This window comes from Corvus brachyrhynchos, unplaced genomic scaffold (assembly GCF_000691975.1).
Source record: "Corvus brachyrhynchos isolate BGI_N302 unplaced genomic scaffold, ASM69197v1 scaffold26, whole genome shotgun sequence".
In the NCBI taxonomy this organism is placed as follows: Eukaryota; Metazoa; Chordata; class Aves; order Passeriformes; family Corvidae; genus Corvus; species Corvus brachyrhynchos.
This window is the reverse complement of record NW_008239324.1, coordinates 14,077,356-14,103,684: the sequence shown is the minus strand read 5'-3', so window position 1 is coordinate 14,103,684 and position 26,329 is coordinate 14,077,356. Positions and strand designations below refer to the sequence as shown.

Below are 26,329 nucleotides of genomic sequence, written 5' to 3'. Positions count from 1 at the left end.
TAGCTACAACATCTGGCCTTGGGGCCGTGGGAGAGAGAGGGAGGAAATAAAAAGGCAGAAGGGATAAAGGTAACTCTAATTCCTACAGCAGGCTCGTTGCTGCTTAGTTTCAAGCACTTTTTCGGTTAATGTACACGTACAAAAGTTGTATTTGTGTTTTTAAACCCTATGACTCTATAAGAAATTCTGAATATTCTAAAGCCATGTATAGAACAATATATAGGGGGAGTTATTTTTACATCGTTTTATATTAATATTTATATATATAAAAATGAGAAACGTAAGTTTTTGCTGTTTGTTTTATACTTCTCTCACCCGTGGAGTTTAGCTGAAACATTTTTTAGGGGACCCCACAAGACATCTCTTAGCTCCTCGCACCTGTTCCTCCCCCTTAGCAGTGCTCTGTCCCAGGGAGCGCCCCTTAATGCTGTCATTCAATTCAGGAAAACTTCAGAACACCGGAAAAATATTTCTTCACCAACTGCGGCATTTAACAGCTGAATTCCTTAGTGGAGAAGGTTAGAAATTGACACGCATTCCCAAGCCCAACTGCAGGAATTCAAGTCATGGGAAACCTCTTCATCATGAAAACCCTGATCAAAAATTGCTTGAATAGTCATAGAATGTACTGCTGTATTTTTCACACTGTTCTTTATAGACTGGCACTTTCAGTTGCTAACAATGTATGGCTAAACCCACTTTTTGCTTCTACCTCACAGAACAGGCCCTATCTTTTAAACTAGAAGTAACTTACACCTCTTAAGTAACCCAGTAGACTCATCTACCAGCAAAAATAAAATCACCTTAGATTTAGGTATTAAGTCAAAGAAGAACAAAATAAGCAAAAGCAAACATCTGCCCCAGGGCTCTTTTTTTTCAAGTAGGTGATTTCTGTCAGCATCAGGATGCAGAGCAAGACCAAAATACAGGTAATGTCAGCTCTTTAAGTGTTCCTACAACAGGTACAGCTTTGCCAGTACCTGTTCTCAGGTGAAGGTTATAATTAAGCACAGTTGCAGTCAGGTTTTAAGGACACCAATGTTTTTAATTACCAATGACATGAACAAGCCACAAATACATCAACTATCAACTCAACAATCAACAATTACCATCAACTGTTTCATTAACAATTAACACTAACACAGTTCTCTTATCAGAGGAGAAAGGAATTTCTCCTCCCAATTAGTCATCACTTTCTGTATCGCTGTCTTCTGAGGACTCAAACCAGTCCTCATATCCTGCAGGAGGATAACTCAGTTTTGCAGAACCTGGTAGTAATTAACGAAGTGTAATATTTATAAACCAGGAAAAAACAAGCTTCAGAACAAATAAACAGTACTATGAAATGACCCAACCCAGCAAGCCCCAATACTTTTGACTACAAACAAGACCAGAACACTCCAACTACTTCTATCTGCTCTTAGTCTGTGCTATACTGATATGATGCCTTAAGAGGCCTCCTAGAAACAGAGACTAAACAGGAGTAAAGAATTAAGAGAGAGATTTATTTTGAAAGGCCTTCAAAGGTACACCCTGGGGAGCCTGAAGCTATTCTCAAAATGGACCCCAAGATGGGCCCCAGGACACGAGTTCTTCACTATTTTATAGGTTTGGTTCATTTGCATAGCAGGGTTAATTCTCCAATTAAAGCTTCAGTTTTCCCCTCAGCTTGCCCCCCTCTTAACAGCTCTTCGGCCTAGGACAGTCTTGGTGTCCTTGGAAAGCAGGGCCGGAGAGGCTTTGTTATGTCTACCTGGCATGAGAGAGCAGAAATTAACAGGCTACAAGAAACTTCAGAGTCACACACCAAGCAGTACAGAATTTGAAAAATACAAAAATTAAAACCTAAGGCATCAGATAAGTAAGTGCCCTGCTGCCTCTAGTTTGCTCTAGAGGTCCTCACACCTCTTTTCAGAGAATTTGAGCAACCTGCTGAAATAAATGAGTACTTCAGATAAAGCCAGTGCAAGAAGAGAAATGGTGATAATTTTATGTATTATAAACACAGACTCCTTCAGTCCTTACCAACTGTAAAAGGCCTTTCATCTTCAGACTCTTCCCAGTGTTCAAAATCTAAGGACACGTGAACATTCTGTTGACAAAAACAGTTTGAAATACCTGCTCTGATGCACAGCAAACATGTTCAGAACATTCAGTAACTCTCAAATTAATTTTCACTTCACCTTGTTCTTTAGTAATTTGCACCATTCTCCTTTTTTCTCTTTTACCAGTAAAATCACAGCCTCTCTATCCTTAATCACACATGTGGACTTCTCAGCAATTATTGACTGATACAGCTCCAGGTCAGCCGCATAAAGTCTGCCTTCTGAATAAGCACTGCAATATACAAAAAGTTTAGGAAAATTAAAGACTAACAAAGACACTTTGCTGATTATACTGAAGTTTCTTAAACCTACCTGAAAACCACCTTCTCTTTAGAAAATTCACATTTACTGTCAGCTGCCTTCAGCATTTGTAACCTCAGTGTCACAGTCACATTATCTTGAAACCACTTGATTTGTGGATGACAACTGCAAGAAAGTTCATTTAATGGGGTATTTTCCAAAGCAGAAAACCACTGAGATTGAGCCAAGCTGTCTCTCACACAGCCAGAATTTGCCCATGAAGTCACACGCTCAGCCGAGGAGCCTGAGCCATGCAGACCAGACACCAGCAGCAGTGCCAGGGAAGCACCACTCAAGGGGTGAGGGGACACACCACTCAAGCCTCCTACAAAAGCACTGCATTCCAAGTCTTTGAACAAGGACACCTACAAGTTCCATGGAGACATAGACTCCACTGACTTTGGTATCCACAGGAATCACACTGCCCAGTTTCAGGATGCCACCACAGCCTGACCTTGAAATGCCAAAGGAAAAGCTAACAGTAGCAAAACCAACCTCTGACAGACAAAAGGAACTTTTCAGCTGACCACAGACACAGACAAAACAATCCTGTTGGCAGTTCACATAAAAGCAAGATGGGAACAAATCATGGTTCTCTTACCCCTTCTGCTGATGCACAGTAGAGTCTTCTGCTTCTTTTGCTTGAACTGCATCATCTAAAAAGAAGATACCCAGACACATTTTTTACTTCCCTATACTATAGAACCCAGGTATTTCCAGAATTCTCCTATACCATCATAAAAGTAACTTTCTAGCAATCAAACTACTGTCTTTGTCCTTTGTATTGTGTACTTTGTGTCCTGAAAGATTTCATGACCTTAATAATTCAACTACAATTTTTCATTATCAAGAGTACTGTAGTTAGTGTAAGAAGATTTTAAAAAACCTAACTAAACATGCAGTTTTCCAGGTCAGGTAAAGGTTTTTTCCAGTTTCAAAACAATGTTTATTTAACACCTGAAACACACCATTTTGGCAATTAGTGGGGAGTTCCAGGGATGAAATGACTAATACAGCTTGAAACATGGCATTAGTATGACTATTACCAGGGAAAAAAGCCTTCTACAATAAGCACTCCAGCCTTCTTATCCGCTGCAACTTCTTCACCTTTCACTGCTCCACACTTGTGTCAGCTGCTAGCAGGAAAGCCTGCCCCCCTGCTATGCCTAAGCATTTCTAAGCCTCTACTGACAGAACAGGAAGCACATCCTTCAGATTAAAAAGCAAAGGGGAGGGTGTGGTGTGGGGGGGGAAGAGCCATTTTCGGCCATCCTGAATACTGGGGAAAAAATCAGCCTCTCAGGGAACAACACTGTTATTCATGCTCGTATTTCAACAGATTTTAACTCCTTTAAACCCTGTGGCCTTCGGCAGCACAGCTCTTGTCCTCTCTGTACAACAGAGACTTCCTGCTCGTATGTTCCGTTCAGAGTGCCAAAGAATTCCAAGTGTCTCAAAGACAGAGCATTACCAAAACAGCCATGCAGTTAGAGTAGCAAGAGTCACTCACAGCATCTCCTGACTGCTCACTGGAAGGCAGCTGTGGCTTACTGCAAACATCAGCCACATGGTGCTGCTCTGTACACCCACAGCAGTTTGCAGCTGGCAGGATGACTGTTAGGTTGGTATCAAGCACCTGAATTCAAGTTTGAGAACTTCTGGAAATGATGGGAAGGTTTACCGCTTGGAGGAGTCGCAGAAGTGTTACAGCCTTCCGCAGAATCTTCCTCTATCAATGTATCCTGTGGGCTGGACACCTCCTCTAGACCAGCTGTGTCCTCTTTTGTGCTTCTAAACACAGGACAAGGCAGTTTTAAAAGAAAACCCACAAACGATAGTCAGATACTTTGCCTCCCCCTTCTTTAACTTGTACCTTACTAACAAAGCCTGTACTGAAGTTCCAAATTTTTCAACAGTAGTCTCAGGCTTAGAGAGTCTTTAAAAAAATGATCCAAGCAGTTGCATTACACTCATTTCAGCACACATCACCATGATAAAGTTGTCTGGTCCCTTGCATTACATGCTTTGGTGATGATACGGAAGTTCCCAACCTTCCTTTCCCAGGAGAAAGGAATAAAGGCAAACAGGTAGTACCTGAAACCTCTTAGCCTGAGTCCTCTGTAGAGGATAAAACCTGAAAAGTAGCCTTCCAAGCAAAAACTTCTCACACCAAATCTGAGCAGGTATGGGAAAAGTAAAATCCTTTGGTTAAGATTAAACTCTGGCATATAACCTAGTTACAGATAGGAATGCAGGAGCCTCAATCTAAGACATAAATACAGTATGGAGAGGATCAGGCTTCCTTCTCTTGTTGACTGGCAAAGTCACAGAAACAACCACAAGATTAACTGCCTAAGAAACTCCTGCACTGGGGGGCCATAACAAAAAAGCTACAGGTGTCTTGCTGATCAGCATTTTCTATCACAGGTCTTAGGATCTGCCACCACACACAGTGTCTTCTCAGTTCTAAAAATTTACAGGGCAAGGAAAACAAAGTTCAGTGCTGTTTCTGCAAAATCCACCAGGCATACATACTCATTAAATGAAGGGTAATTTCCCCAATCACTTTAAAGGAAAAGTGGTTATGTTTTCCAGCTTGAACTCTGCAGCTGAAGACACAATATACTGTAGTGCTCTGACTGGTACTAAGTACTGACTGGTAAGCATTCGAACCAGCCACTGAGCACCCTAAATTGTTAAGGGAATCTGAATTCAGACTCCATATTTTTATTATTAAATTGCACATCTGCATAAAATTCTAGTTTAACATTTTCTAGCATTACAAATTCCTTTTTCTAGTGGTTATGGGGCTAAAGAATAGTTAACAGGAAGCAGACATATTACAAACACAACTGTTTCTGTATTTAAATGAAAATCATTGTCAGCAATATTAATCATATTCAGTTAAAATGAAATACGATTTTTCTCTTAGCAAAGCATATGCTAGAAAAAAAAATCTGCAAACACTTACAAATGCTCCAAGTTCTTTGCATGGTCCAAAACTGGCATCTGTCTGCACAGCTTCTGAATTTCTGCTATATGTTCGGGATTATCAGTTCCCAAACCCGTCGACAAAATCTCAGATCGAATACTGTACTCATTGATCCGTATCTTCAACACGGGAAGGTTGGTAACCCTGACCTTGAATTACACAACAAAATAAAGGGAAAGCACTGCTCTTCAATGGTCTCTCTCCAACTCAAAGCTGCTCCTGAAGTCAAACTTTGAACACAGACCTACTGACTTACACCTGTGGGCAGTTCAGTTTTTCTGATTTTCACACAGGAATTTTCCCCATGTTTAATTGTTTTCCAAGTATCACCATCATTCCCATTGTGATAATGGCTCAAGTAACTGGCTGTTTGCCCTAACAGAAGCAGGATGGCAATAAGTAAACAATGCTAGCCCTGATCATGTAAGTGACAGCTAAAATACACCTCACACAGTTAAGAACTGCAAGTCTCAAATCACCTGAGAACTGCCGAGGGGACAGGAGGCACAATACAAAACTCCAAAGCCTAGAAACTGGTGAAAGGTTGAGATACACCATATGGGAACAGAAGCTACTGAAAAGAATGACCTCCAGATCATTTTCTCTTTCCAATCAAATTTTCACTTGACTCACTCCACAAAACCAAAAAGTCTGCTGATGTTAATGGACATGAAACTGTAGAACAAGAAAAACCCAAGAACAAGTGCACCCATTTTTCCTATTTCGATCAAAAAAATGAAGGAGAAAATTTCAATGCTTTTTAATTTGCAGAAAAACTTACATTAAAACCAACTGCAATGCAAACTAGTTTAAGATCTTCAAGACATGGCAGACTTTGAATTATAAACATAATAAAATAAATCTACTTCAAGAGCTGTTGGATATCAGCAAACCCTCTTGGAGGATCCAAGTTTCATTCTTCCAGAGGAATGTGACAAAGTGCAGAACTGATTTCCCAAGACAACCTACTGAAACCTAGTACCTCCAAAATACACTTCTGTTACTAACTTTGTGGAAAACTCTTGGACCACATCCAGATGGATGAAGATTGCATAGTGTTGCCATTCTATACCTACCATTGGGTCAACCCAAACTGTCTTTCCCAAGGTATGGACCACTTTCGCGTGATGAAGCTTTCCTTTAATTTTGTGGTTAATGTGATCCGTCACCTAGGAAAAACACGTTGTCACTGCACTTGAGACGTATGGCAGCCTTACAGTCACTAACTAAAAATGAAACAGCAGCTTCTGAGCTTAACCATGGAAAGGGTATTCAACAAATATATACAGCTTTGAGTAAACCAGTGGAATACTCTAACTTAAAGAGTTAAGTTAGAACAGAATTAGCTTTCAAGTAAAGCACTTCCTTAATGAAAAATCACTCAAACACAGGTTGATTTACAGAGGCTGCACTTTTCCTGTTCCTCCCCCAGAATCCACAGCAGTGATAACCTATCCTAAAAGAAAGGCATTTAAATCAGAGAAAAAAAATCTCGTGCATTTCACTGTATTATTTCATAGGAGAACAAAAAAAGGAAGTGACCAGCTTAGAATCTGGCCCAATAGCAGATACTTAGTGTCAATACTAGGAAGCCATAAAATCTGGTACCTAAGTTTACAGTTTGTGTTTTCTTGTAGAAAATGACAGAGAGAGAAGGTAAAGCGCATAAAGGAAATAGCAGGAAAAACCTGCTTATTACCTTTGGATTCCATTCAACTTCATTATCTATGGGTTTTACTCTACAAACTATAATTTCCACAGCCTGAGCTGGCAGACTCTGGAACTTTGCAGGTAAGTGAAGCAGCTGATCACTCTTCACTTGACTTGTCCTGCCTTCATCTATGTATTTAATTGTGACCTCACAGACATTTTCTTCATCTTTTGCTGGAGTCTCTACCACCTGAACCCTTCATATAGTAGGAAAAAAACACAGAATTATTATTCATGTAGCCAGTTGTGCAGAGTTTTTTTTAAACCTGCTCTCACTTTAGAACAGGTATTTTCACAGCCTGCTCTGTATGCCTGAGGTGTGTGTGGGGAATCATCCTATTTGCCATTCAGGAACTAAGAGCAGGCAAGAGCTTTTTATAAGCATTATTGGCATAGCAGTGATTTTTTGCTGCTTTTGAGGATGGGCTTTTTTCTTTACCCAACAGTCAAATTTTTAAAAAGCTTTGTATAAAAACATGCACATGAAAGAAGTAAAAAGCCAACAAGATTTTACCTGTGGCAAATGGCTCCCTCACATAACCCATAAAACACTGACTTCTCCACGATGTTAACAGAAATCCTATGTCCTGGTACCTTGAAGTAATCATTCATTTCTTTAGCAAGAACTGTGTATTGGTCCTCTTGTTTCTTGACTATTCGACCAAAGTAGTTTGTTGCATGTACAATGTGGAGAGGCAGGATCTGAAAGGATCAAATTCATCAGCAGCAACGAGGCATGGATGATTTCTTAAACCAGTGAAATTTAGGTCTTCATGTACAGACCACATACCTCTTTCCAGCCCAAAAAGGTGACAGATGTTGCTGTACACACATTTCAGAAAACAACGAATTGGTTAGTATTCTCAATCCCAGCTGCCCGTGGTTCAGTCAGCAGTGGACAGCAATGTATGGAGCAAGAACTGCTGGGTGTCAGGTGATGGTGTTCCACCTCCGTGAGCACCACCGAGTTCTGCCAGTTATCTGCCAGGCTACTCACCACTCCCACATTCTGCACCACTCCAGCTCTACTCTAAGCACTCTCCAGCCTTACAGGGAATTTTACAAGAACCAACTGCTCTTTTTGCACTAAAATGACTTAAATGAAAGATTACAAACACACAGCTATGCACACCAGTGTGTAAGATGCTGCTGTGAGTGCACTTCAGGTAAAGCCCAAGCTTCAAAGGAAGCTGGGGAGACAAACTCTTACCAGGATGTGAAGAACCACCACAACAAAGTCACCCCAATAGACACAAAGGATTCACGAATGTGGAACTACTAAAAAAAAGAGTCCATCTAAAACAGCACTCTGCAGCAAGAGTCTTCCAAAACACTGACATTTTTGTAGGAAATAACTGTTCTACCTACAAGAGAGAAGCTGCACCCCATTTCTTGGGGATGCTAGAAATGACAATACATTTTCTAATCTCAAGGCCACAAAATGCTCAATTTTTATCAAGTTTGCATGAACAGGTCAGCTAAGAAAAAATCCTTCCACTTCAGCTTCTCTTCACTCCCAAACATTACTTCGTGTTTCCTCTACAAGAAATATTAACTGAAGGTTCCATAAACTTTCATCTTTGTTAATTGTGGTATACGGCCTCAAATTATATAGGGAAGTAATAAACAGAAGAGAAATAGAATGTGAATCTTAAAAGCAGAAAAAAAATCTGAGGTAAACTCAGAACTACCTGCACAACAGTTTCAATTCAAGCTAAAGACACAAGGAAAGTCTGGCACACTAATTAATGCAGGGGAGAGGGGAAAAAAGCTAGAGAATAACAAATAGCCACAACAAATAATACCTGTACTGCAGTAGGATTAATGGAATACGAAAAATGAAGTAACATGCTAAGTAGCTGTTTAAGACCTGTCCTCTTGGTACCCAAGGCCAAGGAAAACTGTAACTTACTGTCACACGGTCAGGTGTTTCTATCATTTCATCTGCAGTATTCTGGGCCATGTCCGTTGATAAATTAATTTGGTGACGATCTGGACATGCTGTTCTGTTTCTACATTAAAAAAAACCGTAACAGGTTTAGAAAAAAGCTCTTTGCTTTCAGTTGTAAACTATTTTTATGTGACTCGCAATAGGCAACAGAAAAAAAAGAAAAAAATCATGAGCAAAATCTGATTTAGATAAAAGCAGCCAACAGGAAAATTCATCAAGGCATCAGCAGCAATTGTCATTCAGGGCACAAAAGCCTGACATTTCCTTACCTGCAAATCCCAAAAGTTTTAAGAGAAGCACACAGGGGCCTTGAAAATTTCTCATTTTCCTCAGACTCTCGCACCCTGGCAGCTGAATCATTAAGTTCTTCTGGAATTTCAGCTTCTGCACGCTTTAAACAGTGGAGGATTCCAGGTGCATGACAGGAACTGTTCTCTGTCAGCAGGATGACTGACTTGGCCTTTGTATGTTCTTGATCTACAGCAGAATCCTAGAAGTAGTAAAAAGTAGTTTGGAAAACTTTTATGTATCCACCAGTAATAATCTACTGTGGCATTACCCAGTCAAGGCTCACCCACACCTTTATCACAGTGCAGAAGTTGTCAGTCATGCATTGTAGGCGCTGCCTGAAGACTCCTGGAGATGGGAAACTGAAATGGATCACACAGGTTGCATCAGTGATTCCCAAAGGCTGCAGGCAGTCATCTGCTAAAACTAAGCACACGTTTCACACAGACATGTAAGTGTAACTGTAATACCTCAAACATGGAAAGCATCACATCACATAAACCATGACTGATTTCCCACTGACTGGAAGATGAAGATTTTTTTTTTTTTCCCCCCCAGTACATTCCTATTAGGCTTTATATTTCTCCAGTAAAGAAATCCCATCAGCATATGGCAGACACGGCATTTCACGTCAATCTCACGTAACTCTCTATTTCCTGTCAGCACCACAGAATAGAGAGAATTGAGCACAGCCATGTAATTCACAGGAGTAAGACAGCAGACACTTGAAATACTGTAGGAATTCTCATGGCTCTGTATGAGCCTACGAAGAAGAGGGAAGTCAATCTTCTTGGTTTTGTATAAAATAGAAAACAAAGTTGGTTTGAAAATGTAGGCCTTTGGTACTGAAAAAAAAAAATCTAATGGAACTTACAAAAAGTTACTACAATACATCTTTGGAGTTTGGAAATTATTTCAGACTTGTTAAATAATGGCAGATTTCTCAAAATATTGGCAATTCTTTTAAGTAAGCACAGAAAACAACAAGAAAAGAAAAAAAAACCAAAAAAACCTCAGCTGTAGCATTAAGAAGTAAACAGAGAACTGGAAAGAGTTCATAGGGATCTGCCCCTGTGGAAGCGGTGAGACAACCCAGTGCAAGTGGTTGGTGTACATCTTAGCTCTGAACTCAGATACAACCCCAACCAGAGAGAGAATCCTCACCTAACACAGCAAGAGTGCCAGAACTGTGCATTTTTCTCCACCTCTCCAAGACACACTTGGCATTACACTTGCTCTCCTTATGTTTTTTCAAGGAAACTATTGAGTTGCTCTTCAGTGCCTGCATCACAAAGTGAGAAGTTATACATTCCTGCAATGCTGCAGTACTTGCTCTAATCAACTCTAATAAGCAGCATGTCTTATTAGAATCTAGCATACTTTACCTTAAAGAGATGTAAGAAAAAGAGTTAATGAAATTTAGGTTGCTTAGATGGAAAAAAATTTTAATGGAGATAAGGTTCATTAATTTCCTGTATAAAAAAAATTAAAAGCTCAAGTTCCCATGGATTAATACATTAGACAGGCATTTAAGAAAAGTAAGAACTTCATTTCAAGCTTTTCGCCCCATTAATGTGTCCTCTCTGAGTAGATTCCATGATCTAAAAACACACAGATTCATGCTTCAGTCTCTCAGAACAAGCGCTCTTCATAAAGTCAACCCTTGAAATAAATATTTTCACAGGCCAGGTAAGATATTTGAACACGGTGTACACAAGGATTACTATGAACTGATTCAATCCTACTTTAACATCAACAAGCACTTTTTAAAGTGGTGGCAGCGTTGATTTTGATATGCTTGAACCCTCAAGTATTCAAGGAAAATGTATTAGAAAGTCACAATCCCAAACCAGATTTGCTTCCATTAACAATCATCAAAGAATAAGCATTACACTAATATTTCCATTGGGAAAGAAACCTTTAACTATCACAGAATCTATGCCAGCTTCTGCAAGGGAATCCATTCCCATGTTTTAGGACTTACGTATCTCTTCCTAGGATACTGGAACAATCCAGCCACAAATCCCTTGCTATCCTATGCTGAAGCTTTTAATTGTGCCATCCTCACAGCTTGCCTCCTTTAGCAAATAATTCCCACAACAAGAGATGTTCCTATTGCTAAGTCACTGTATGTATTCATTACTGTAATAGCTAAAGAAATAACTCTTGTGTGAGAAGTCTTAGTCTCCACCTCTGAAATGCTGAGTACATAATCTCTGGAAAAGGGTGTGAAACTGGGGTGTGTTCCACTGCAGGTAACTTGGAAGCACCTTTATGCCAGTTTTAACAAAACTGAGCCTTCTTCCCCCCTCATTCCTGACAACTTGCAGCTTAACTCAATTCTGGTAGACTTTCACAGGAGGGCAGAAAACCTATCTTTCTGATCAGGGAAATGGCTGTCTGAAAGTTCCATCGCCCCAGAGCAGAAAGCAACAACACAGAACTTCCTAACACAGTATCTTAATTTTTCTCCCCCATCCCACTACTGAAAACAGTACAAATTAGAAAAACTGTCAGGACATTCACTGGGGGAAAAAAAGCCAGTTTGATTCAACGCAAAGTTCCAACCTGACAGAGAGAATGCTGTAAGAATTTGGGAATTAATCAGGCTTCTTATTCACCAGCAGTCAGCTTGGGGTTATTTTTAGCAGGAATAATCAACTTCCAAATTCACATTCTTCCTTTACTCTCAGAAGCCAAGGTATTTTAGTTTGTTATGGCTTTAAAATTAAAAAGAAAACCCCACTTACCTCTTTACATTTAAATACTTTCTTACCTTATGAATTATCTCTACTTCAGTTACTGAGTCAGTGCATACCAGCACCTTCTGAAGATTCTTCTGGGTAAAATCCAGTATTTTCAGTAACTCAGCAGTTTTACTGCTGCTCATGCAAGGCTGCACCACCTAAAAGCAAACACAAAACAGAGGGCTGGTAATTCATGCAACCCAGATATATTTTACTATCTAATTGTTCCTAATCCACACACCAGCACTTGCGGTTCTGCTCAATCATTACGACTTCTCACAAAAGTGGGTTTTCAGTTTCCTGACATGCTCAGAGTGTCTACTTTGGGAGACTTCCCAACATTTAAAATCCACAAACTATTTCATTCTGAGACACAGAGTAACTCAAATCGCACTTAAGACCATTTTGTATTATTCCTAAGGGCTACACCACGCCGACTGGAAACTAAGTGAGAAGATACCTAAGAACACGTAGTAATAGGCCTTGTGGAAATCTGAGGTCCCAAGTTTGGTATTGTGTTACACACAGCAGCAAATCAAGTGCTCTCCTAGATCTGCCTTGCAACTGCTTACCTTGTAGTTCTGCCCGTTACAGTTAACAACTGCAAAAACTGGTAACATTCTGGTCAAAAACTGTACTGTTTGCAAATACATCTCATCAAATTTAGACTCATCTGCACTAACCATGAAATATTCAAGGGACTACCTTCATCTCACTCCTATAAAGGAAGGTAAGAGACCTCCAGCTCATCCAGTGACTCGCTTGCACGTATTTGTAACAGCAACTTCAGCTCACAATGGGAGGCAGCACTGCAGCACCACCTGCTTCCAATAAACCATCAGCAGCCACGTATCCAAGCAGTGACACCGTTCCCAAAGCTCTACCTGTTGCACATTTCCAAAGATGGCAGCTTCTTCAATAACTGTTATCACAATGTAAGGATCATTCATGAACTCCTTTATCAAGGGTATGATGTGTTTATTCCACTGAGTTCCCACAGCAATGATCTGACGTGATGGATTCCCCCGTGCCTGAGCAGCGGCTTTCTTGTAACAATCCAGTATAGTAAACACCTAGGAAGAAAAGAGGTTTTTTTCTCTCATCTCATCATATTCCAGTGAGCTCATGACAGGCCAGAAAAATACAATGTTTGAGTACACAGGTTTTTCCAGTCACAAAGCCTCTACCACAGCAAACTACAAGTTTCACAACCCAAAAGGAAGAATTTGGTGTCTAAACTTGCATCCTATTCTTTGAATGACTTCTGAAGCAAGAGAAAGCAACAGGACAGCATGCAGTGACAGCATACGCATGTGGCACGTAACTGTAATGCAGGATTCTGTACAGAGAAGATGGAAATCTCAGGAAAAGGATCTGTTCAGATCTGCAGTATAGTAAGCCTGGACAAAGCAGATCTGAAAGGGCAGAGGCATTCAGCAAAAACTAGCTGGTAACCAGAAGACAAGCACAACCTGCCAACACAGTAATTTGCAAATACAAAACCAAAAAGAAATAAAAAAAGAGGGGTTTTACCATAAACCCATTTCCAGTGGTTTTTTTTCCTCAGTGTGTGCCACTGTTTCAGACACATGCACAACTGGAACAGCATTCTGCCATTCACCTTTTCAGTAGTGTCAGACAGCAGCACCTCGATCTCATCAAGAACAAGATGGCAAAGCCTAAGCAATAACCAAGTGTTATGTTCCAGCAGTCTCAGGAGGTTGTGCGGTGTAGTCACTACTACTTTGCCTGCAAGTTGGAAGAACTTGTTACCATTAATTTACAACTTGAAAGACTATTAATATGATACCAAATGTCAGGGTAGCTTTAATAAAAAGGGTCACATTTGTATTTCAGATGCACTGTCGTGAAGCTGGAGAGTTTGCCTGTATTTTTCTACTGCATGTTTTCCAAGACATGAGTGAGTGAGGCTCTGATAGTCTCAATCCCAGTGAAATGTCTGAAGGTTAACAAGTTTACAAAGCAGGATGTCATTTCATTTTCCAGTAAGGTCCTGGAAGTAGAGATAAGAACTTGAGGACCAAACAGCCAGAAGAGAAGTATACACCAACAGTTCTGCTACTAAAAGGTGTGAATTCATCCACCAGACTCAAATGATGGATGGACAACAGAATATCAACTGCTGAAATCCAGTTTTACACAATCCTTCCTAATTTTATCCATAGTTCTTATTCCCTTGGCACAAGAACCACTTTTGAAAATGCAGCTATCAACCAAAGCTTAACGAAGGGATCAAACCAGAACACAACTGAATGTTTAAAGTACATACATCTAGGCAGGGAAAGTCCCCCAACAGCTTTTTCGTTACTTCTATGCTGTTTCTCTGTGGAGCACCCTCTGCATACTACTGAGTGAGATGCACAAAGTACTGAGCACTTATTGCCACAGCAAGTTGTAAACCACCATTTAAACAAGCAAAACCCCCAACTTCACTTTATAAACCAAAAACTTAAGAAGCAGAAATTGTTCTTTTACATGCTCCTGCAATTAAGGCAGCTCACACTGCCTTCAAGCATAACTAAGATGACAAAGCATTCTTACAGTCTCGGATTTCCACTTGGCTGGCTGCTTCCTTGTTCTGCCCAAGGATTATCAACATTGGATGAAGGTATCTGCAACTTTTCTTGTATGTTTTCAGTAGGTCAAAAACAAGTTGGGCCTTCTTCCATCCAGGACATAAAATGAGTGCTAGGGGCTACATACACAGGTACAAAAATTGATACCACAATATTAGACAAGATTCTTAAGGTTCTGTACTTTTGTCTTACTTGGGGTTGGGCCATTTTCAGAGGTCCCTTACAACCTCAGTCATTCTGTTTCTGTGATCCAATTCAAGCTAGAAAATGCATTTTGAAACTGCTAATACCCATTTTAGTTTAATGAGTACATACTACTCATGCAGAAACAAAGCTCCACTGTGTATCTAAGTGCCAAGGCATGAACCACCTGTTAGGGATTGCTTTAAAATTAAGTTGGGACGCCCCCATTCACACAGTTCATCCAATTCTTTTAAGAAGAGGCCTTACAGAAACTGGCAGGCATCATGAAAATACACTGAGATGACATTAATGCACGCATTCCAAACATCCAGAGTAGTACCAGGTTTTCTTGTTTAATATATACATACTCCACCCATGTTTGGCAAGGCTTGGTAGTCACTTTCCAACTGCAGAAGTGTGAGAACTGGTGGAATATACAATAAGGGATCCTTTCCCTGATGGGAGATGACAATGACATCATATCCCTGAGCTGCTGGCGGCCAACAGTAGGACTCTGTGAAGGTAGGCCCTGAAAACTTGTTCCAAGAAAGTTCCTACAGAAAGAGAAATTAAGAGTTTCCCACTAAATCTACGTACTTAAACACCAACAACAAAAGACAAAACATAATGAGTGATTTAAAAGCTTTTGACCCACTATATAATACATGTTCTTAACAGGTAATATGAAAAAATCATCTTCTGGGCTGAGTTGTTAAATTAGTGTATTAAAATTCAAATCCACTTGTAGCAGTGGTTAATACACCAGAAAAAAATTGTGTTGAATTCTTACAGCATTTCTCCAGAGGTTCATTTATTCAACTACATGAACAACCTTGTACACTTTTCTCAACAAAACTGAGGTATTACTGTAACATTTAGTAAGTAAATTTGAGGTATTAAACTTGTCTTAAGAAGACAATCCATGTAGTATCATGACATCAGCTTTACCTTTTTCAGACCATCAAAAAGTGGTGCTGTTTCCAAAACTGATGATGGCTCAATTTTCTTGCTCAGGAACACGAAGTTTTTTTCCTCCCCAACATTTTGAAGACTCTGAAACCATGGACAAATAGATGACAAAGGCTATATACCTAACAAAAGTGGTTTAGCTTACACAACTCAGAAGCACTCACTGTATTTAAAAAATGGCATTTTGATGTAAATGAATCAAATTCTAAATTCACTTTGAGTATGATTCATACATACTGATAGCTTACACAGACCAATGGTGAGTCAACACCTCATTCTTGCTATTTCTCAAAGATTTTCAAAGATGGTTCTAACACAACTTAAACCCTCAAGAGACTCACTGGATGCTCTGTGTACAGCTGGCACTCAGTCCCACAATGAGCAGCATGAGGCAGGGACTGCAGTCACAACACAGATGGCAATTTCTCTCCATCGCTCCTGCTCTCTCTCCTTTTCCCTGCTCCAGTGCAAGTCCTCTACAGACTGCAGCCCCTTCAGGAACACCGGCACAGAGCTCCTCCTACTCCTCTGACCTTGGTATTGGCCTGATTCTCACTTTCTTTTTTGTTACCTTCCCTGTGGTTTTGTCTTTTCTTAAATTCCAAGAGACATCCCCGACGTGGCTGGCTGGCTCAGCATTAGCCAGCGTAGGCTAAAGTTTTTGTTGCCAGTGTAGGTGCAGTCAGCCCCTGACCTCCTTCCACAAAGACTCAATGCTACCAAAGCCAGAGTATTTGCACAAGAGAAATTAAATGAAAGTTAGTGTTTGACATACCTGTTGGTCATCTTCAACTGGGTGTGTCTGGAGGGAGTTGGAATTTAAGGACTGTGGAAGCCTGAGAAACAGAGATTAAATCTAACATAAATGCAGAAGAAAAACATCATTTATAAATACCACCAGTATTTTCCAAATGTCATGAAGCCATTCACTCCAAGTATTTCTGACATACCTATGTCAACAAGAAAAACCCTCAATACAATAGGAAAAATCAAAAATCACCACCTGGAAAGCAGAATTTCGTGAAAACAATCCTTCAGAATCTTTTTCAAAGATAATTGTTAAGTTCCCTGACTTTAGAATCAAAATAGACTGGACTGTAGAAAAAAGGTTTCTTGAAGTTTCAAAACATAAAACAACTCGTCTTTGCATCAGTTAGAAACTGAAATAAGAAATACTCCTGGGGTTTATTACATATGCAGCAACTGACCTGCAGCACAGCGAAAGCATTGCACAAACCGACCCAGTCATATTCCATTAAGTCTGAAAACTTTATAAATCACTCTATGAATAAAATAAAACAAGTTAACGTATTTAGTATGCAGAAAAATATCTCCCCACCACACTCCTGTTTGTCAAGCTATTGTTTAGAACAAAGTGGTATTTTTCTAGTTTGGGTAACTATCAGCAGCATCAAAGTCCCTCCTTCCCCAAAAGCATGTGTATGCACCTTCCCTTACCCTCTGCCCTTTAGAGGCCTAAGAAGAGTGATTTGAAACATACTACAGCTCCCAATTATCTGATTACAGAATCATTCCAAATATTTAACATGCTGCACAATACCTGTCTGTTTGAACTGCTTTATCTTCCTTGGAAGGCAAACCTGGCACCATGTTGACTACCTAGAAAGAAAAGACATTTTAAGCACTAAAATACTGTTCAAAACAAGTATTTAAATATAAACAAAATACAAAGTCGAAAGTGGTTTTCTTAACCGTGTGATTCTCCAATATTTTCCAGCATTCTTTTACAAATTTGAAGTTTTTTTGACTAAGGCAACAATTTTGATGAGAAACTTCAGCAGACTATCTAAGAATAACAAGCTAGATGGCTACAGCATTCCTAATCTGGCCTACATATGTTTACTTTAGTTTGTATTTCACAATTTAATACAAAATATAATACTTACAGGCACAGTGTTGTCATTTATAACTGTGCTTGACCTCTGGCATATCTTTTCAAGAGCAGAATTCCAACCAGCAAGACCTAAAAAGGTAAACAAAATGGAGATAGCCATTTCTGATTATCTGAATACATAAAAAAAGCCACAGATGGACACCATGTGTCCCAGTCACTGGGATCCAAACCAAGACAGGATGTTAACATTCCACACATCCAACTAAACACACAAAGTGCTGCATGTAGGATTGTCTCCCACACACGTGGGTCCTACCTGGCTCAACAGGTGGTGACACCTCCCCAAAGGGCAGTTTTGGCCTGGCAACAAATGTAGGACCAATAAACTCCAGTGGAACATACTTAGCATTGAGAGACACTTCATTGTCAGAATCATCTGAAGAACTCCCTTCAGCTTCCTTATAATAAGCAAAGTGCTTTGCAATCAGATCATCATTAACACAGATCTATAAAAAAACCCAAACAAGCTCTATTCATCAGTGTCAACAAGCAATAAGCTACACCAGCACATACTTCTTCAGAATTTATGTGAAGCTTTTAACAAAAGCAGTGCTTTTACCAGTGATAAAAAAATCCCAAGCAAAACCCCAACAAACAAAACCCCAGACAGAAGAAGTACCAGTGAATGCTTTTCATGGAATATTAATTCTAAAAAAAGGGGAGTCCTATCTTCCTGTATGTTCCTTCAACAGGTGTTCACGAGTGAGTTTTATGTTCCTGGCCAAAATTCTGTACTGAATTAACTGTTTCTATGAGCCTTACATATCTAAAAGAACCCTCTAATTCAAACAAGCCTGTTTATTTCTTTCAGATACAGCAAGCATCAAAATCTCGCAGGAAAAAAAAGTAGTATTAGGCCTGAAACTTCTTGTATCTACCATACAGCTGCTTAAGTCTGGCAGTACCTACAGCAGAGATCTGACACAAGTTACACATTTTGGCAAGTGGAACTAGACTGGATTTTTTTTTCCAGCTCCTTGAGGACTCAGCTGTATGCAAGAACATGAACTTTTAGTTATTTTTACAGTATTATGCAGCTGCCTTACTGAAACATCTTCAAATATGATACCACAAGAAGTACACCAAATAATTCATATAGCTGTACACTTAAGTATTGACTGGACTTCACTTGCTAGTCAAAAATTTAAAAAAAAAAAAAAAAAAAAAAAAAAGCTCAAAAAGAGAAAAATACAGGTTCTGCCTACTGGAATTTTCCAGAGGTTTACAGTGAACAGTACTGTAATGAAAAACCTCTAATAAGTTAATGATTTAGCTTCCACTGTATCTGATTGAAATTACAAAACTCACAAGTCATGCTTTCCAGTCTTAAACTAATAGCAAAGTGTATCAATAGAATTGGAAATATAAAAATACCTTACCTTGTCATCTCCTACAGTCACAAAAAGAAACACCTCTAACACTTTCTCTTCTACTGCCTGTACTGTGGCTTTAACCTCAGTAGCCTCTAAATGTAGTAATAAAAACAAGAAAGAAATATTAAATCCTTATCGCACTATTAGTATTCTTCACTTTTACCGAGACAGACAAGAACAGAAGTAACAATTAAAAACGTGTAGCGCTTGTTATTTCACTTAAGTGCAAAAAGGAAGTTAATAAAAACTTAAAAGCTCCAAAAAGGAACTTGTCCTTAGTCTTTGAAGGAGGATTGAGAGTTGAAACAGATGAATGACCTCTTGAGACTAACCACTCTTAGTACTACAGTTTCTCTTAAGACTCTGACACTCAGGAGCACCAGTGTGTACTTTCCAAGTGGGACATATACTCTTCTTGAGAGAACTTGTATTTGCACGTCTGTACAGCTTTGTTACACTTTTCATTTGGGCAAACACAGCTGATGAAAGTCTGTTCCCAAATCCTGAAGCACCTCTGCACACGCTAATGCAGGACAGCTGTGACGCTGACTCAGACCGGTGTTCAATATACAGAAAGGTTCCAATGTTCAAAACAAACATGACATGATTGCTCCCTTAGTCAGCCTGCTTGAAAGCCAGACACAGTCTAGTTAACTACCAAAATTCATGCAGCATGGAAGCCCAGAGTACTCAAAATGTAGCTCCACAAACACTTGCACCTAAGTCCCTCCATACTTACAGCTCCTTTCTCTTTGTTTATAACAAACAGCATTCGTAATATAATCAAGTATAAACAAGAAAATAAATCTGTACACAAGTACTACATTTCTCTAATAATTGATTTTTCCCCAAAAATAGAAGAGCTGTTTACCTTCAAGAAGTTTTCGAAAATGCTGGATAGCAGCAGCATCCCATCTTTTCGCTGGTCTAGGAAAATAAACACAACCAGTTTTCCCACATCAACTTGCATGAAAACGGTAATTTAAAAAATAATAGTTTCTATACAAGCACAAAGCTCTAAATCACGCAAATTCTTACAAAGTGTAAAAGAACTAGACATATCAGCAGAATCTGACTACTTAGCACATTACTTCAGTCTTGGTAGTATTGTTGAAGCTCACCAATATCATGATCGAAATTAAGAGATGTTTTATCAAGGTATCATGGCTTGTGTCCAACATAAAATATGAAAAAACCATAGAATCATTTAGTCAGAAAAAACCCCAAGATCATTGAGACCAACCCCTAACTCAGCACTGCCAAGGCCACCACTAAACCATGTCCTTTAGTGCCACATCTACATGTCTTTTAAATCCCTCCAGGGATGGTGACTCCACCACTTCCCTGGGGAGCTTTGTCCTCTCAGCTAGAAGAGAGTTCATTTTCCTCTTAGTAGCTGGGACAGTTCTGTGTTCTGAATTTACGATGAGAATACTGCAGGTTTCTTCTTGAAATAGAATCCCTTCTAAAAATTCTGCACTAAACCCTCACTCTTTAGAGATGTATCAGCAGAATACATTTATAAAACTCTTCTTACCCTATTTTGGCAGTGTCTTCACAGTAGTCAATACACAACGTCAGTGGCTTTGTGCAGTACAGGCGACACTTCGTTGCTCTATATGGGATCTTGGCAAATGCTCGCACTAAAACTCGCATGCTGAAAAAACAAAATGGGAATCACCTCATTTTACAGGGCAGAATTTCTTCTCCAGAAGTCACTGGTCTCACAAACCACCTCCTGCTACCCTAAACTTGACAACACAATTTTCCCAGGAGTTTGGATCCCACTGCCTCCTACCCTGGAACCACTGTCTTACTCTAAGAGAGGTGCCATCAGGACCAACTGGTGAACAGAACTGCTTTGGATATGAACACACATCCTATTTATTTGGAATCTTTCTGATCCTTTGTCACTGCAGTTTCAAGTCTTCTTGGTATTTATCTTCTGAATATCTTCATATTTAACCCATTGTAAAGTTGTTTTCCCACAAAGCAACTTAAAAACATTTTAAAATATGTTAAAGTAAGTTTGGTTTTGGTAGTATTCCACAAAATTCAATTCAGCGAAGTTTCTTGTGCTCCAAGTCGCACACTTAAATAGAGAAACAAACTTTAAGAGCTGGACTAGGTTGCTCCAGAACATAAAACATATTTTTCAAGATTTTAGAACCAGAAGGTTTTATACCAATTTTATCAAAAACTCAGAACCTGTGAACACTCGCCTTCTTTGGCACCATGACAAGACAAACTATCAGCTCTTAGTAAACATGTTGGTGAATGGCAGTGGGAAAACCCCTACGTATTTGTGTTTACACCTCAAAAGCTGTTGCAGCAAGTGAAACCCTGCTTCTGTAGATGGCTTTTTGTGCCTAACCTTCACTGGCCATAATTTTTAAGTTTTTTAGTATATAGCAACTTATTAAGGAAGAAAAGAACATAAAAATAAGTTTTAACTGGCAAACATAATCATAAAAAAACCTGACATTACTCCTACTCCAAATCTTTAAAAAAAGCAAAACCTAAAATGGAAAGCATCTTTAAAATATCACAAAATAAGGACTGGTTTGCACCTAGGCTCTTTCAAGTGTATCATCTAGTTAGCAGCTTCTTGTGGACACAATCTACACCTCAATTAAACCAAAGCATTGACTAAATAAATGTTAACAGCACCTGTATCTATGAACAAATACATAACAGTGACAAAAAACTCTTAACACATACTTCTCTGATGCAACAGAACAGTATCTGGCATAATCCACAAGAAAACATCTGAGCTGGCAACCATCTGCCTGGCGCTGGACTGACTCCACAAGTGCCCTACACCAGCACTGGAGTTCCTCACTGAAAACCACATAAACCTGAGGAAGAAGCAAAGAACACCACAGCACATTCTTTCAAACAGCCCCAAGTACACTCAAGGGTTTTTCAGAGGCAAGGACAGAATATTTATTAAACAGCCTTCCATTTTCTTTGCAAAACGCAAGCCTTGCCCCTTACACAATTAGGAGGCTTACAGATGAGAAAACACAACACAGAGATGCTATTAACTACTTCTCTGTGTAGAAATGAAAAAACCCAAACAAAACATGTATTTGATACTTCACCCCTAAACCAATGCAAAGAATAGATTATTTCTATGTAGAGCAATAATCTTACCTGGCCCTTTTCTATCTCCTCTCCTTTTATTTCACCTGCATCTTTATAATTATCATAGAACTGTTGCATTTCATCATTCAGGATTTCATATTCTATTTCACTGACTACACCTGGCACACATTCTTCCACAGCAAGCCAAAAGCAACCTGGATCTTCAACCTGAGGCAAAGAGAAGAGAACAAATACTACCAACTTTTAAGAGTATCTGAACAGTGGATGTAATAATAAAACTTCATTTTTATGGGGCATCTTCAAAATTATAGTGAGTGATACTGAGATACACAATGCTCACAAGTTAAACATCTTTCACCTTCACAGCATTAGTTCATGAAATGGCTTCCCACATTCCAAGTGTCTTCAGCACTGCAACAAACACCATGCGGAGTCTACAAGGGAGCAGCATTATCTAAAAAGTTGGCGTAACCAAACAGTGGGCAAAGTGCAAAGACAAAGCTTTTTACTTCCCTGTGAAGCCCTCAGAAGTACATCTAAAAACCTAAAAACATGATAAAACTCACCAAGGGGCTTTTCTTTGTGCTCAGAGTGTCTGCATCACAGCCAACTTCTTTAAAACAGGGTGACAGCTTTCTGCTGAGCCTTTGTAAACTGTCACATTCCAGTGTTCCAGCTGATCTGGGTCTTCAGCTGTTGTGGCTTAACCCCAGTAGGCAACTAAACCCCCCACAGCTGCTCCCTCACACACATCCCTGCAGCAGGAGGACCAGACAATTAGGATAAAAGTGAGAAAACTCACAGGCCGATACTAAAACAGCTGACTAGGCAAAGCAAGAGCTACACGTGAAAGCAAAGCAACATGAAGAGTGTATTCACTGTTCTCCACTGGCAGCCAACTGCTTGGCCACTTCCAGGAACACAGAGCTTCACCACGCACAATGCCGACTTGGAAGGCAAATCTGATGACCACAGACATACCTGCAGCTTTTATTGCTCAGCATGACATCATGTATTAGGGAATATCCCCTCAGTCAGTTGTCCAGGCTGCATGCTGCATCTTCCACAATGTCCTGTGAAACTCAGTATAATCTACTGCCATACTACACATTTAAGTCTGTGTTGCACATTCTCCATTTTAGATTTCAGCTGCATCCCTACTGCTGGGAGGAAGGGGTCAGAAGTGGAAAAATGCTGAGGAGGATGGTACATTTGCTCAAGTGACCTTGCAGGTGGAAATGCCGAGGGCTGGAGAGTATTAGAGCAGGGAAACCCCATGTATTATGCCTACTGCTGTTTATCTTCTCTTTTGAGAAGTAGAATTTCTATGTAGGGGTAACGTAAGTGTTTGGAGAGACTTGGAGGCACTCTCACGGACATGCTGAGCTCCCTGTTGGGAGAAAGATCAAAGCTCAGAGATCATAAAAAGCACAGGAGAGCTCACAGGGTTCTTGATGAATCCCACTGGGATGGGCTGATCCTGCTGGTGTCCACCAGGGTGTGCCCCAGTAGCCTTCAGTTAGCCAGGCCAACTAAATCAATTTACTCCCATCTTGGGGTAACCTTATGATGTGTATCCCAGATCGCTGCCTATGCCCAGAAATTAATTTCTGGGTCTTTCTATGCCTCTAAACTGAGCCTGAGAGGGGGAAGGAAAAAAACTGAGCAAAACTTTTTCAAAGCAGTTTGCAGCTTGTTCAAGGTCACACAGAGATAGCAGGTTTTTTTCCTCCCCAGCTGCGGCAGGGGAGCGAGGAAGCACCCGGCTTGCTGCTTTCCAGTCAGCTTTTGGCCAGTTTTTCCAGTTTCTTGTTCTCTGGAGAGAGACAGAGTTGGATTTTGCTTTTCCTTCTCTGGAATTTCGGATTTTCTCCCTTTTCTACTGGACTGCTTTCAACCTCAGAGCACATCGGGAGGACTTTCCACTGGGCACAGAGGGCCTGGCCCTGGGCCAAGCCCCAGCTCCGAGGAGACCAAAGGGAGGACTCTGACACTTTCCCAGGTTTTTCCTCCACAGCGAGACATTTTATTATTTAGCCTTATTTTCCTTTTCCCGTGTGTTTGGTAAATAAATAGTTTTATCTCCTTCACTTTCCTTCGAGGAAAATTTATTTTTTCCCGAACCTGGGGGCGGGAAGGGGTGGTTGTGCCTTCTCTCAGAGGATATATTTCTAAATTTGGCCAAACCGGAACAACTCCCTACATTTCAGCCGTAGTTTTGTGGTTGTTCTGGCTGCCTGCCTGTGTTAACTCACACACCTACTCACTGATTTTACAACAAAAACAAGAAAACAAAACCTAAAGCAAATTACAAAACATGTATAAGCGGTATGACTCCACAAGTATGAAGAAGTGCTGGTGAATGGAAATACACAGACATCTTGTTTGTAAATCTGACCTGCAGAAAGTCACACAGAAATAAACATCAATCCTTCAGATTTAAAAAAGCCAGCAGCATACCTTTAATACCGTGACGTCCATGTTTATCTCCTCCGTCTCCCTGATCACTACTGTAAAAGAATAACAAACACTTTATGAACCATTTTTAATTTCACCTTTTTTTTGAAGGCTATTTAAAGAGCATACACCTGAAGTAAGCCTGTAGATTTTTACTACTCATGTCAGGAGTACTAGTGTAAGCAACTGATTTACACGTTTCAAAGCGTTCAAACCAGCTTTCTTAATGAGGCACTCTGTTAAAGCCTAATTAGGACTTGCAATCCATGCTGCATCTTCTCCATTCGAAGTCCAGCAGAAATAGGCTGACTGCAGATAAAGGCTGCTATAACCTACCTACATCACCAGAAACACCACAGGAGAATACTTACATCTTTAAAAAAAAAAAAACCCCACGGCCATATACAAAAGAGGAATCCCAAACTTAGCGAACATTTTAACGTCACGGATTTTTACTAGTATTTCACAATCTGTCTGCAATGCTACATACCAGACCTAGGGGCTACAACGGAATAATGAAACTTCCAGCAAGTAATTTGCATTTCACTTTGGCACAAATCAGCACATCGTAGTATCATCATCGCAGTGTCTAGCTTACAACTTAGAAGAATTAACACTGAAAGTAAGTGCCTAGTAAAACGTTTCAGAAAAGTAAAATAGAGACATTGCCCTTCCACTTCCAAAGCTATTGCTAAACAAGCCAACACTAAGCAGCAACACAGCTACACCCTGGTGACAGAGCGACAAGCTCTAAGCGACAGTACTGAACGTTCCCAGTTTAACATGACAATAGAACAGCTGAAACGATTGCAGCAGCTTTACCCAAGATCATTTAACACAAGCAAAGCACCTGCGTTACACACTTGTTTCTAACACTGCACTCGTAATATACTGCAGCAAGAGGCACGCAGTGCTGCCTTAGACACTTAAAGTAGACTTTTCTTTCAGAAGTAACACGTGAAGGGCTTAAATAACTTCAGCTAATGTGTCAGGTTAATTAGTGCAAACCCACAAAGTGGCCCATCAACGTGGCAGGGATGAAGCACGCCCACAGCAAAGGCCAGCTCTCCCAATGCATTCCAAGTAAAATTCCCGCTTTGGTAAGAACTGAGTAGGAAAACAAACGCTTGCTCAAATCCCACACGTACCACTAGATAGTATTTAACCTGTAAAATGCTGTCAGTCACTAAAACCCTTGCCCCAGCCTGCTGCCTTAACACAAACCTGAAAAAGGTAGAAAGTGTGAAAACACTCCTAGAAACCACAACCCCCTCTCCCTCTGCCCAGCCGTGCTCCATCCAAACCCTGCTCACACACAGGAGGCGCAGAATGAGGGCAGCGCAGCGCGGGAACAGCAACTTTAGAAACCTCTTTTTTCGCTTTCTTCCCTCTTCCCCCCCCCAGCCTGCTGCCTTAACACAAACCTGAAAAAGGTAGAAAGTGTGAAAACACTCCTAGAAACCACAACCCCCTCTCCCTCTGCCCAGCCGTGCTCCATCCAAACCCTGCTCACACACAGGAGGCGCAGAATGAGGGCAGCGCAGCGCGGGAACAGCAACTTTAGAAACCTCTTTTTTCGCTTTCTTCCCTCTTCCCCCGGCCCAATCCCCATTCCCCCCTATCCTTCCATAGTT

General features: G+C 40.2%; 1 protein-coding gene and 2 long non-coding RNA genes across 11 annotated transcripts in view; 2 read left to right on the top strand and 1 right to left on the bottom strand.

The window, feature by feature from the left end:
• On the top strand, nucleotides 1-3,168 carry LOC108448339. The gene is made up of 2 exons (XR_001864198.1): nucleotides 1-69; nucleotides 2,232-3,168. It is a non-coding gene; the product is annotated as an uncharacterized LOC108448339 (long non-coding RNA).
• Nucleotides 1-26,049, bottom strand: part of TDRD12 (tudor domain containing 12) — a 56,652-nt gene extending 30,603 nt beyond the window's left edge. For 5 of the 9 annotated variants that reach the window (XR_001864194.1, XR_001864196.1, XR_001864197.1 and 2 more), the window contains exons 1-26: nucleotides 24,699-26,049; nucleotides 22,287-22,445; nucleotides 21,852-21,988; nucleotides 20,668-20,787; nucleotides 20,002-20,057; nucleotides 19,137-19,222; nucleotides 18,014-18,203; nucleotides 17,750-17,826; nucleotides 17,404-17,462; nucleotides 16,618-16,678; nucleotides 15,822-15,926; nucleotides 15,242-15,427; nucleotides 14,656-14,809; nucleotides 13,715-13,842; nucleotides 12,978-13,166; nucleotides 12,123-12,251; nucleotides 10,511-10,628; nucleotides 9,639-9,772; nucleotides 9,328-9,548; nucleotides 9,020-9,119; nucleotides 7,622-7,809; nucleotides 7,097-7,304; nucleotides 6,474-6,566; nucleotides 5,377-5,546; nucleotides 4,087-4,196; nucleotides 3,007-3,061 (exon numbers count right to left, since the gene is read on the bottom strand). Coding sequence is in view for 4 of the 9 variants with exons in the window: in XM_017740985.1 (XP_017596474.1) it covers nucleotides 1,183-1,268; nucleotides 2,026-2,092; nucleotides 2,184-2,337; nucleotides 2,418-2,531; nucleotides 3,007-3,061; nucleotides 4,087-4,196; nucleotides 5,377-5,546; nucleotides 6,474-6,566; nucleotides 7,097-7,304; nucleotides 7,622-7,809; nucleotides 9,020-9,119; nucleotides 9,328-9,548; nucleotides 9,639-9,772; nucleotides 10,511-10,628; nucleotides 12,123-12,251; nucleotides 12,978-13,166; nucleotides 13,715-13,842; nucleotides 14,656-14,809; nucleotides 15,242-15,427; nucleotides 15,822-15,926; nucleotides 16,618-16,678; nucleotides 17,404-17,462; nucleotides 17,750-17,826; nucleotides 18,014-18,203; nucleotides 19,137-19,222; nucleotides 20,002-20,057; nucleotides 20,668-20,787; nucleotides 21,852-21,988; nucleotides 22,287-22,445; nucleotides 24,699-24,719 (3,675 nt within the window). In the remaining 5 variants the exon portion in view is untranslated. Of the gene's footprint in view, nucleotides 1-1,019; nucleotides 1,269-2,025; nucleotides 2,093-2,183; nucleotides 2,338-2,417; nucleotides 2,532-3,006; nucleotides 3,062-4,086; nucleotides 4,197-5,376; nucleotides 5,547-6,473; nucleotides 6,567-7,096; nucleotides 7,305-7,621; nucleotides 7,810-9,019; nucleotides 9,120-9,327; nucleotides 9,549-9,638; nucleotides 9,773-10,510; nucleotides 10,629-12,122; nucleotides 12,252-12,977; nucleotides 13,167-13,714; nucleotides 13,843-14,655; nucleotides 14,810-15,241; nucleotides 15,428-15,821; nucleotides 15,927-16,617; nucleotides 16,679-17,403; nucleotides 17,463-17,749; nucleotides 17,827-18,013; nucleotides 18,204-19,136; nucleotides 19,223-20,001; nucleotides 20,058-20,667; nucleotides 20,788-21,851; nucleotides 21,989-22,286; nucleotides 22,446-23,219; nucleotides 23,872-24,698 lie in introns of those variants that run through there. The other 4 variants (XM_017740985.1, XM_017740986.1, XM_017740987.1 and 1 more) reach the window with 4 other exon arrangements.
• Nucleotides 6,417-18,929, top strand: LOC108448340. Its single transcript, XR_001864199.1, has 3 exons — nucleotides 6,417-6,504; nucleotides 7,035-7,188; nucleotides 18,569-18,929. It is a non-coding gene; the product is annotated as an uncharacterized LOC108448340 (long non-coding RNA).
• Nucleotides 26,050-26,329: the final 280 nt, after the last annotated feature.